The following is an 11880-nucleotide window of genomic DNA, read 5'->3' on the forward strand; positions in this document are numbered from 1 at the left end:
GTGAGAAGTGGGCGGTTCACAGTGAGAAGTGGGCGGGTGGTTTTTGCTTGCTACTACTATCAGTGGTATTTTTCAATGGGTATTTTATTAAGGGACAATTGCTTATATATACATGAAAAGTGAAAAATAGAGCTATTGCTATCAACACTCTTTTTAAATTGATGAAGGAAAATGAACAAAAACTCATTTTGCTGGAAAAAGATGGGAAATGGTGTTTGCTGCTAAAATTGTCGAAAACAGTCAGTTTTCTGAGCTTTCTATCTTTCTGCTAATTAATAACAAGATTGGCTTGTTCCTCTACACTCTTTTTACCTTTTCCTTTTTTAAAATTATACGATGCATGCTTATCAAGCTTATATTCCTGAATAAATCAATTAATGAAGTCCAATGAAAGTCAAATGAATACATCCCGGATTTGTTTCAGAATGGAAGTTAAATGCGTTGATTAGTCCTTACATTTCAGCTATTTTACTTAAGAGGCTGTTTAAATATCAAAACAAGATCCTAAATCTTAAACTTTAAACAAGCCCTCGGCGCCTTCTTGGAGTTCTCGCTGCAACTCAAGATCAGTTCAGTCAACAGTCAGATATTGTTAAGTACAATTTGAATAGTATACTTTATTATAATCTTGTACTGAGTGTTCGACAAAGTTTTAAGTTCGCTGATCACCAGAATATTAATTTACAGGAATTACATATTATGCAGTTCATACTATGCACAGAAACAATATTCACTCCATGGACACATACATGCTTGAGTTGAGATGTCACCAAGGATGTTTGAAGCTTTATTCTATGGATATCCGGGAAAGCAGGGTCCTGCTTAACAAGAAATTAAATTTATGAAACGGAACATATAAAAAGAAAAAAAGTATATTTAAATTGTTTAGGAACGTATGATTTTCATAGTGACAAAAAAGAGGAAAAAACAAAAAAAACTGAATACCGCTTTACTCACATTCCGGCATCCAGGTATTGAGCAGGAGTTACAGGTTTGGGCCCGCCGAACCAGTCAATGAGAAATATGTTCTCAATATCTAATTTGAATATTTGGAAGTTGTGATCTTCTGGCCAATCTGAGCCGAAGAAAAGAAAGTGGTAAAATTAATAGGGTTGCTCGAAAATTTGTCTCACTGAAATCCAAAAAAATGAAGTTACTCAAAAATATAAATCAGTCAGAAGTTATTAAGGCTTACCCTTCATTTCTGGATGCTTGGAAAATAGTGCACTTTGAGCAATCTCTGCTTCAGCGGACTGGACATCAACTAACTTCAGCTGTACAGTAAAAAGATTAAACATGGATTTCGTAAAGAGAATACATGCCTGCAAACAAAATAAACATTGATTCATCGGGATATCCGAAATACACATTGTATGATATTGGTCAGACCACCGCATAATCTAATGTACAAGTTGTAAGAATATTAAAATGGTATAGGATTCGGATACCCCACAAGAAGGCACAAATTTTCACTGCAAGTGGCAAAGAGTTTGGTAATTGATACCCGAGGTCCCAAGTTCGAATCCTAGTTGATTCACATTTTCAGCTAAGTTTATTTCTAAATGAAATAAGTAAAGCAGGTAGCATACTACCTATCTCTCTCTCTCTCTCAAAAAAAAGGCACAAATTCCATCTCATAAGATTCTGAAGCATACAAAAGCTGTACACATGTATGCTTTGCATGATCAATCCAGAATAAGCAAAACGAATACATGGTTGACAAGTAATTTACATAGATAAAAATTATCAGAAACAGAGCCAAGATTAAAAGAAGATTTACCGTTGCCTTCATCTGTAAAGAAATTTTAATAAGAGCATTGGAGATAATGAAAAGCTCCACGATACTATGGTGGGTAGTTTGATAATGTACCTTTCCTGTAAGGGTAAGTTTCGCACAAGTGGGATTCTCAGGATCTATCTTGCCACAAGTTCCGAGAGGGAACTCACTGAGAGTAAAAGAAGATCTTTCATCCTTTAGCGCATCCCTTGCAGTGGGATCAAGTGTTGTCAAATAGAAATAGGGGATGCCACGGCCCTTACCAGGTAATCCATCACTATATGAAACAACATTTCTGCATGTATAACACATACCGCATCATAAAATAGAACAACTTGCTTCCTCAAATTTTTTGAAAGTTGCTGCTTCTCAAAACAAGGCTAGAAAGATTACCCAAATGGAGTTCCTCCTAAATCACTCGAGATGGTGCTGTGCATAAAGGGGGATGGCACATTAGCACTTTATCTGAAAACTGTATAAAGTATGCACAGATTTGAAAAGATGAATCAACATCAAGTAGTACTTATCCTAAAATCAATATACATGTTACTTTTTATCCCTTTTTTAACATTCTGTGATATGCAAAGTATCATCTCCAATCTTCCAATTATCTGTTTCTATCAAGATCTATATCCTCAAGAAAAGCAAGATACAGCATCTATACTATCATTTTATACCCTTCAATTCCCTAGTGTGGAGACAAACATGCTCTCTAAATCCAATATTACTATAAGTTAAGCTTGCAAATACATTACAATCCAGTAAAACACGGCACAAAGTACACTTCGCTTCCTGCCGAAAAACTAGAAGGACAGATAAAGGATAGAAATGTATGGAGAACCCCTCAACTATAGGCCATTTCGAAATAGCTCCATTTTTTGTGATTTTAGCCAATTAAACAGGGGATTTTCTTAAATGGTTAAATTCATTGGTGGATTCATCAAATTTAATAGTTTCTATCACTTGTTAGCGGATAAATCCAGATTAATTAAACAGCTAACAGCAAATAGAGTCATTAAATTGAACACAAATTTTGTATAGAAACTCAAATCACTCTCAATCAAAATAAAAGTAATTGAGCGGTCTATTGCAAAGAGGCCAATAGTTGAGGGGGTCTTCAGGTCTAATTCCCTCGTTACTCTGTAAACCAAAATTACGTAGCGATGTAAGATCCATCTTACACTTCCGAATGACAAACTGGTTCTGATCTAACACCAAATATAAACGCCATGAGTGAAAGTACTGAATGTAAACACCATTTTCTAGCGTCCTAAGTTTAATATATACACAAGCCCATTTTTCGATATCGATGGATGCTTCACAATCGAAATCGACTCAATTCAATTAGGGTTTGGATCTAATAAGCAGAGTGTTATGGAGTGAGAGAGAGAGAGAGAGAGGGGGGGGACCTGAGGACGCCCCAGGAGTTCTGGGACGCGAGCCACCGAGCGGTGGCGGCGGCGTCGGAGGGATCGGGCTTCGATTGCCGGAGGAGGCGACCGCCGCCGGAGACGAAGGTGAGGAAGAAGACGAAGAAGAAGAGAGTTGGGTAGAGGATAAGATGCAAAGAAGACATTGGCGCCTTCTAGATTCTCTCCCTCCTCGTCTTTTTTGCCCTTTTATCTTATTATTATCTTATATTATTGTAAATGGCCCGGCCGTGACGCATTTATATAGTAGATGGCTAAGGCCTAAGGGCCACTATGCTGGGCCCATTAAAAATTGGTGATTGGAGGATATATTGTTTTTTCCTAGAAGATGCTTCGTGTACAAAATTTCATCCAAGATTAAACTCTTTAAATTTTAGTTACAAAAAAGAAAAAAAAAAAAAGATTTTGACGAGACAAGTCCCATTGTGTAAGTCCCCTTATGAGGATTACAACTGGACCCATTAATGTCGTTTATACGGACCTGCCCATGCCATTTTATTAATGGGCCTAATGCTAGAAGGCATAGGCCCAGAGGCATCACTGGGCCCAATTTTCGTATCAGGGATCAGATTGTGCCTCTCGTAAATATTTTTAATGATCTTCTGAGTTATATTTTGAACTTTCACCTGTAAAAAACAGAATACCCCATTAACTTTTATGAAGGAACAACGAAGAGAAATTAAGATTATGATAATCTGCTCTCTGGGAGTAGCACTACAAGGATGTCGCATTGCCTCGCCATATCAAATATAATTAAGATTTCTGAATTACAGCCAAGCAAACAATGTGAATAAAAAAAAAACAAAATTGTAGGCTTTTTGTTTTTTGTTATTTTAGAAAAAATAATACAAAGAATGTCATGTTGAATCTCAGTTTCTCTTGGATGCTATAAACTTTAATGCTATCCTCAAAGTGCATCAAGGAGAGATTCTTACTAAACACAACACCTTCCATTGAAGGACTCGTAGCTTTTTCCCGCAGTAAGTGGAGCCTTACTCAAATTATATACCAGCTATACCGCATCAATTGTTATAGTAATAAAGAAAAAGAAAAATTTGTGGACACTTTCAAGTTGCTGGTTTTGCCTAGCAAATGGAATAGTAAAGAGTATAAAAACAAAAAACGAAAAGGANATGCTTCACAATCGAAATCGACTCAATTCAATTAGGGTTTGGATCTAATAAGCAGAGTGTTATGGAGTGAGAGAGAGAGAGAGAGAGGGGGGGGACCTGAGGACGCCCCAGGAGTTCTGGGACGCGAGCCACCGAGCGGTGGCGGCGGCGTCGGAGGGGTCGGGCTTCGATTGCCGGAGGGGGCGACCGCCGCCGGAGACGAAGGTGAGGAAGAAGACGAAGAAGAAGAGAGTTGGGTAGAGGATAAGATGAAAAGAAGACATTGGCGCCTTCTAGATTCTCTCCCTCCTCGTCTTTTTTGCCCTTTTATCTTATTATTATTATTATCTTATATTATTGTAAATGGCCCCGGCGTGACGCATTTATTTAGTAGATTGCTACGGCCTAAGGGCCACTATGCTGGGCCCATTAAAAAATTGGTGATTGGAGGATATAATGTTTTTTTCCTAGAAGATACTTCATGAACAAATTTACATCCAGGATTAAACTCTTTAAATTTTAGTTATAAAAAAAAAGAAAAAAGAAAAAAAGAAAAGATTTTGACGAGACAAGTCTATAAGACCCATTGTGAATGTCCCCTTATGAGAATTACAGCTGGACCCATTAATGTCGTTTATACGGACCTGGCCCATGCCGTTTTATTAATGGGCCTAATGGTAGCAGGCATAGGCCCAGAGGCGTCACTGGGCCCAATTTTCGTATCAGGGATCAGATTGTGCCTGGCCTTCGCTTCTCTAATGCGTACTCGTAAATATTTTTAATGATCTTCCGAGTTATATTTTGAACTTTCACCTGTAAAAAAAAAGAATACCCCATTAACTTTTATGAAGGAACAACGAAGAGAAATTAAGATTATGATAATCTGTTCTCTGGGAGTAGCACTACAAGGATGTCGCATTGCCTCGCCATATCAAATATAATTAAGATTTCTGAATTACAGCCAAGCAAACAATGTGAATAAAAAAAAAACAAAATTGTAGGCTTTTTGTTTTTTGTTATTTTAGAAAAAATAATACAAAGAATGTCACGTTGAATCTCAGTTTCTCTTGGATGCTATAAACTTTAATGCTATCCTCAAGGTGCATCAAGGAGAGATTCTTACTAAACACAACACCTTCCATTGAAGGACTCGTAGCTTTTTTCCGCAATAAATGGAGCCTTACTCAAATTATATACCAGCTATACCGCATCAATTGTTATAGTAATAAAGAAAAAGAAAAATTTGTGGACACTTTCAAGTTGCTGGTTTTGCCTAGCAAATGGAATAGTAAAGAGTATAAAAACAAAAAACGAAAAGGAAAAAAAGAAGTGCAACTCGTGAAACATTGTTTCACGAGTTGCACTTCTTTTTTTGAGGATGCTCATATATATGCATCGTGGATTCTAGATTTTGGGATCAAATTTAAGATCTTGACAGTAGTACCATTAACATATGTTAGCCGCTTAGATTAGCAGCAGGTGGTAATGAATCAAAACGCAACATAAATTCTGAAAGAGTATAATTTTATTGATATCCAATTGGTCTACTGAGACAACTACACAATCCAGTTCTGTAAATTTGAGTTCTTTCCGAACCCAAACCAAACTGATAGTCCCGAACCAGGTCCGATTTACTTATGGTTCAGTGCTCGGTCTATAAACTGATACTATATTAATTTCCTCCAAAGCTCATCCTAACCTCAAATGTCATGATCAATCACATTATAATACAGGAATGTAGTACAAAGCAATCGTAAAGTGTTATAAAGGAAGATTCTTTTTTAACTACCTCTCCTTCCATAAAAAGGCTTGAAACTTTTCCGTAATATATGAATTATTTTAAGCAAGATAAAATTATTGACACTTTCAAGCTGCTGCGCTTAGAAAGCAAGTGGCTCAGTAGGAAATGGAAAAGCAAAAAAGTACAAGGCCAAATTGTGATGAGGGAAAGATTGAGAAGTCTCCCAAACTTAATTGGCCTCACATTTTCCTGGCAGTGGTGCAATTTTGGTATGCTGGAGCCGAAAACATTATGGACTGTGGAAGGTTAGGATTTATTTGGTTGGTACGGGTTTACTGAAAATCTGAGATAAAGCACACACAGGCTTGAGTCCAACTCAAAAAGAAGAATGCATGAACTGAACAAAAAAGTTAAAAGGCTTATTAGTATTTATTGTTAAGTGTGATTTCAGAAATTTTTAAGCACCAATCAAGTGATTCTCCATTTCGGATCAAACAAGAACGATTCAAGAAGACTAGTAAAGCAAGCAACCTGTATGTTGGCTATTCCGTTTGTAAGTTTTTACTATTTTTTAATTCCAACTGAAATAATGAGATGTATTTTCAACCATTGTTAGTGCAATCTGGCTAGTTAGCTAATTAAGCGAGCAGGTTACATGTATTAGATTTCAGAACATGCTAAGAAGTTACACTCAGCTGCTGCACTACTGAGCCTACATTTTGGATGTTCGGATTGATTTTGTCCGTCTGTCCTTCTTCTTCTAAGCAGGGCTCTTCCTTCGGAAGAGGAACAAAAATCTTCCAAACCTTTATGTCGCCGTCCATGCACCCACTGTAAACAAGGTAAGAAGAATTAGCCGCAGCAGCCGCAGCAGCAGCAGCAGCCGCAGCAGCAGCAGTGCCGTTCCCAGAAGCGCTTTCCCCCGCCACGGCCAGGCTCTTGATACCTCCTACGTGACCTTCCAGCACGGCCAAACAAGAGTAGCGGCAGCCCTTCTCCTCCGCTGCCCTCCGCCACACTCGCACCGTCTGATCCGCCGACCCGCTGCAGAGCAAATCGCCGGCGGCCGCCAGGCACAGAATGGGCCTCGCGTGGCCCCGCAGCGCTCCGGTCGGGGCCTTGTCCGCGCCGAACCCTTCCCACACCACGACGCACCGGTCGCAGGCGCCGGAGTACAAGACGGACCCGTCGTCGCTGAGCGCCAGCGCGTTCACGGCCGAGCGGTGGCGGTCGAGCGTGGCGACCAGCGCGAGCGTCGTCGGCCGGCCGGGGAGCTCCCGCCAGACCTTGATCTTGGCGTCGGCGGAGGCGGTGTAGATGTGGCCGTCGGGGGAGACGGCGACGGCGTTGATGGCGTCGTCGTGGGCGCGCGCCACGGAGGCCACGCAGCGGAAGCTCCCGCGCGCGCGCCAGGCCTTGAGGGCGCGGTCCCACGACGCGGAGTAGAGGCGGGCCCCGTCGCGCGACGCGGCGAGCGCCGACACCGCGTCCACGTGGTGCACCCACGTGCGGCTCTTGTGGCGGCGCACGCGCACGTAGTTCGCGGGCAGCAGCAGGCTCAGCGCGCGGTCCCTGGCCGTCGGGAGCACCGCGCGCAGCGCGTGCCGGCGGCGGCCGCGGCGCCAGACGCGGATCTTGTGGTCGTGGTGGGCGCTGAAGACGAGGTCTCCGACGACCAGAAGCGCTTTCACGGGGCTTTTTGCGGCGGCGGCGACGGAGCTGGTGGTGGTGGTGGTGGGGCCTGAGGAGGAGAGGGGGTCCCACTCCCACAGGACAATGGAGCCGTCGGAGGAGCCGCTGTAGAGGGAGGTGGAGAGCGGGGCGAGGGAGGAGACGTAGGAGGAGTGGGCTCGGAGGGTCGCGACGAGGTTGATTCGGAGAGGCGGCGCTCGAGCCTGTGGTGTGATTCAGATTGAGCTTCTTCAACATGTTGTTTCGTGTTTAGCTCACATGGTATGGTGCAAGGTGGTGTGAGGCCCATGAGAGAGAGAGGGAGAGAGAGAGAGAGAGAGAGAGAGAGGAGAGTTGTGACTTTGTGAGTGTGAAGGGATAGAACAGAGGCCAATATTTATATGTGGGTCAAAAGTGTCTTTTTCTTTTTCATCCTTTTTTCTTCCCCATTGTTGTTATTTCTTAATAAAAACAGATTTTATTTAAAAAAAAAACAATGTAAAAATTAGAGATAAACCAATATAATACTTTTGTTAGTATTATTTAAATATTATTTTATTTAGTATTTATAATTCAGAAAAAAAATTTCTGTTCTAAATAATATCTATTATTTTAACTGTTCGATTTGAAACTCAGTAATTTTTTCTTTATTCGTAGCCGAGTTAAAATTTTTAACTATACTGGAAGTTGCCATGTAATTTTGTTATCTAATATATAACTGAAAAGAGCCTACATGAACAAAAAAAGATTTATATTAAATAGCATCTAAGAGAAGCATAAAAAAATTTCAAGAAAAAGACAATGCAGATAAAATTCGAGTGCCAATGCAGCAGAGGCAGTTGGCCAAGCACCTTCAACGGTTTACATGCAGAACAGTCGGGTTCTAGAAGCAAGAAAGTGGCCCACATTTGCTTACCCCTTTTTTTTAATTTAAATTCACAAAATTTTTTGAATAAAATTAAATTTTAATCAGATCAAATTCTGTATCCCGGCCACAAGTGGCATTAAATTTTAATGAGATTGCAAAAATTATTTTATAATTAAATTATTACGATCTATACATTACCATATCTTTCTCAAAAATAAATAAAATACTTTTTATTGTATTTTTTTTATCACATAATTCACTCTCGGTGTTTGGAATTTTGATAATATTGTTTAAATGTACATAGTGGTTTTTAAGAAGCTTGCTATGGAGTCCACCACTAGGCAAAAATACAAAAAGTTTATACCTGTCAAAAGTAAAATAATGAATTATCCAATTGCTGTTCTCACTGGATATGATCATCTTCCAAGGTGTCATTCTAAAGTAGGAAAAAAAGAATTCTAGGGTTTATGATTCTATTAAAAGATTATCCCAACTAGCACAACAGAAACCACTATATATGAATACGTTACTGTTCCTACTTCTTAATTACCATGCATCACAAGGCAGTTTTCTTTTTCTTTTTCTTTTTTCCTTCCTACCCCATTTGGCTCTCATTTTTAGGAATAATAATTTCTTGGATTAAGTCCAACTTATCATTTGTGGACTATCATCAGTTCAGAACAAAATTTACACCAACACAAAGGGGCTTCTTTGAGTTTTCATAATCTTAATCCATTCATTAAATAACATTTTTTTTTAGGTAATGTAAGATCCATAAAAAACCTGTTCGACCATTAAAAAAAGTTAACTTATTGAGATATACATATATATATATATATATATATATATAGAGCAGGGCTACTGTGCTAGCTATTAGGAGCACAGCACCCCTTGTGCTCCTAACTTTCTAACCACCCATCAAGTTTGATGGGCGGTTAGAATGAGATAGGGAGGAGATATTGAAGAGAAATTTAAGGAGAAGAGAAATTGAAACACCCAATTTCTCCCCAATATCTCCTCCCTCTCTTATTCTAAACGCCATCAATATTTGATGGGTGGTTAGAAAATTAGGGTACAAGGGTGCTGGCTGTCTCTAATAGCACAGTAGTTCTACTCATATATAATATATATATATAATATAATATATATATATTATATATATATATATATTATATATAATGCTATACTCTTATTATATAGATTTTTTTTATATTCATAAGTTTTCGATCATTGAATGAAGGAATGTGCAATTAAAATGATAGTGGTCCTCTAGGGTATAGTGGTTGGTTGAATAGTATATCTAACGGTTGAAAATGGTCAAAAAAGATAGATCAATGTGAAAATTAACGTGTAAGGAAGTAAGTTACTAGCTTTTGAATACTTATATTTTTTTTAGATATATAGAGAGAGAGTAGGGCTACTATACTATTAGAAGCACATTAGTCATTATGCTCTTAACTTCATAACCATCCATCAATTTTGATGGATGGCTAGGGTGAAAAAGAGAAAAAAAATTGAAAAAAGAATTGAAAAAGAAGAGAAATTGAGAGAGAAATAAGAGAAATGATATATTAATCCTAACCGCCAATCAAAATTGATGGATGGTTACGAACTTACGAGTACAAAGGCTACCGTGTTTCTAATTGTACAATAGCCCTGCTATATATATAGTCGGGCTATTACACTATCAGTAGCACCAAGCGCTTGATGTTACCAAGTTTTCTGCCATTAGATCTATCATTTTGATCATTTTTATCCATTAGATCAAACTATTCAACCAATCATCCGCTTAACCTTAAGGAACCACTATCATCTTAATTGCACATTGTTTCATTTAAGGGCCGAAAACGTAATAGCATTAATGATTTGGTGCTATTAGAAGCATTTCAACCTAACTATATATATATATATATATATATAGTCTGGCTATCATGCTTTAAAATCACCAAGTACGTGGTGCATATAAGTTTTCCATCATTAGATCTATCCCTATCGCTTTGACCAATTCCACCTCTTAGATTATACTATTCCACCATCCACCCACTCTCTGATGTCCCGTGCTGCTTATTCTATTTTTAAACCCCTTATCATCTTATGGGCCGGAGAGAGGGCGGTCGACAAAGCGGAAGAAGATTGACTGATGGGGGAGTGGCATATTGCACTAGTTGACACCGCGTTGCACTGTGAGCGGAAGGATTGCACTGGTATGAGGTGCGTATTGCACTGTTTGACGTATTGTTGCACCATTATTCTTATTGCTACCGCGTTTTCTTTCTAATATAGCTTCAAAAATTTATTTTTGAAAAATCGAATAGCAAATATTGGGGCTGACGAATAGCGGGAGCGATTTGGTTCGAATTTTGAAGACTAATTAAAAGGTTTGCGTAATTTGGCATGGACCACATTTAATGTCCGCCCAGTTGCCGTATAGTATAATAGACGTATCTGAGTGGATACAGGCGACGCGAACGAGGATGGTGGGCATTTTCATCAGATGATGAAAAATTTTGACTGAATCTGCAAAATTTAAAAAGACGATATAATTTTGCAAAATCTCAAAACTAATAAATTTTTTATATAAATTGGCCATATATATATATATATAATTACTTTTCTAGTTTAAGACAACTTGCTATTTGATAATGACCATTATTGGAATTTCTGAGCCCATACTGTTTCTTCTTCATGGCACCACTAGACATCACTTTTTCTTCTTCTCTTTTTCTCTTTTTGCCACTTCCAGCTATGTAGATGGTTCCACCCAGAGGTGAACTCATGATGAATCCCACCTGTGTTCTGATCTGCAATTGCTGGTCTCTACTGTTCTAGATATTTCTCGTACAGTGTAAGATCGCGGAGCAATAAGAGTAGGAAACACAAGTATACAACTACTATTATAATTTTATTAAAAAATAATTTTATACATCTGTGCATCTATAATATATAGGTAGGGCTGGCAAATAAGCGAGCCAGCTCGTGTTCGACTCGTGTTCGACTCGCGTTCGACTCGATATTTGGCTCGGTCGAGCTTGACTCGAAATTAAATGAGCTGAGCCTGAATAAAAAAAAAGGCTTGAAATTTATTTCAAGCCGAACTTGAGTATTACTCGGCTCGTTTGAATTAGGCTCGAAAAGCTCGAGAATATATATATATATATATATATATATAGAGAGAGTGAGGCTACTATGCTATCGGAAGCACGGAGCCTTCCGTACTTCCAGCTCGTTTTCGATGTTGCGACTTTCAAATCGTCGATCGGCTCCCTTAAACTTGATCTAGA

General features: G+C 38.9%; 2 protein-coding genes across 3 annotated transcripts; both read right to left on the reverse strand.

Annotated features, from left to right (window-relative positions):
* On the reverse strand, positions 590 to 4621 carry LOC109711462 (protein CREG1). 2 transcript variants are annotated; one of them, XM_020234508.1, is made up of 6 exons: positions 4437 to 4621; positions 2171 to 2206; positions 1871 to 2072; positions 1196 to 1274; positions 958 to 1075; positions 590 to 818 (listed from the first exon to the last, which is right to left on the reverse strand). In XM_020234508.1, the coding sequence occupies exons 1-6, from the start codon at positions 4601 to 4603 to the stop codon at positions 788 to 790; spliced, it is 633 nt and encodes a 210-aa protein (XP_020090097.1). In that variant the 5' UTR covers positions 4604 to 4621; the 3' UTR covers positions 590 to 787. The 2 variants fall into 2 exon arrangements, with proteins under 2 accessions (XP_020090097.1, XP_020090096.1); XM_020234507.1 differs by lacking the exon at positions 4437 to 4621 and adding an exon at positions 3187 to 3425.
* Positions 6738 to 8639, reverse strand: LOC109712144 (protein JINGUBANG-like). Its single transcript, XM_020235568.1, has 2 exons — positions 8583 to 8639; positions 6738 to 7955 (listed from the first exon to the last, which is right to left on the reverse strand). Exons 1-2 carry the CDS (start codon positions 8637 to 8639, stop codon positions 6738 to 6740), a joined length of 1275 nt encoding a protein of 424 aa, XP_020091157.1.

The sequence above is a fragment of the Ananas comosus genome, linkage group 6 (genome assembly GCF_001540865.1).
Source record: "Ananas comosus cultivar F153 linkage group 6, ASM154086v1, whole genome shotgun sequence".
In the NCBI taxonomy this organism is placed as follows: domain Eukaryota; kingdom Viridiplantae; phylum Streptophyta; class Magnoliopsida; order Poales; family Bromeliaceae; genus Ananas; species Ananas comosus.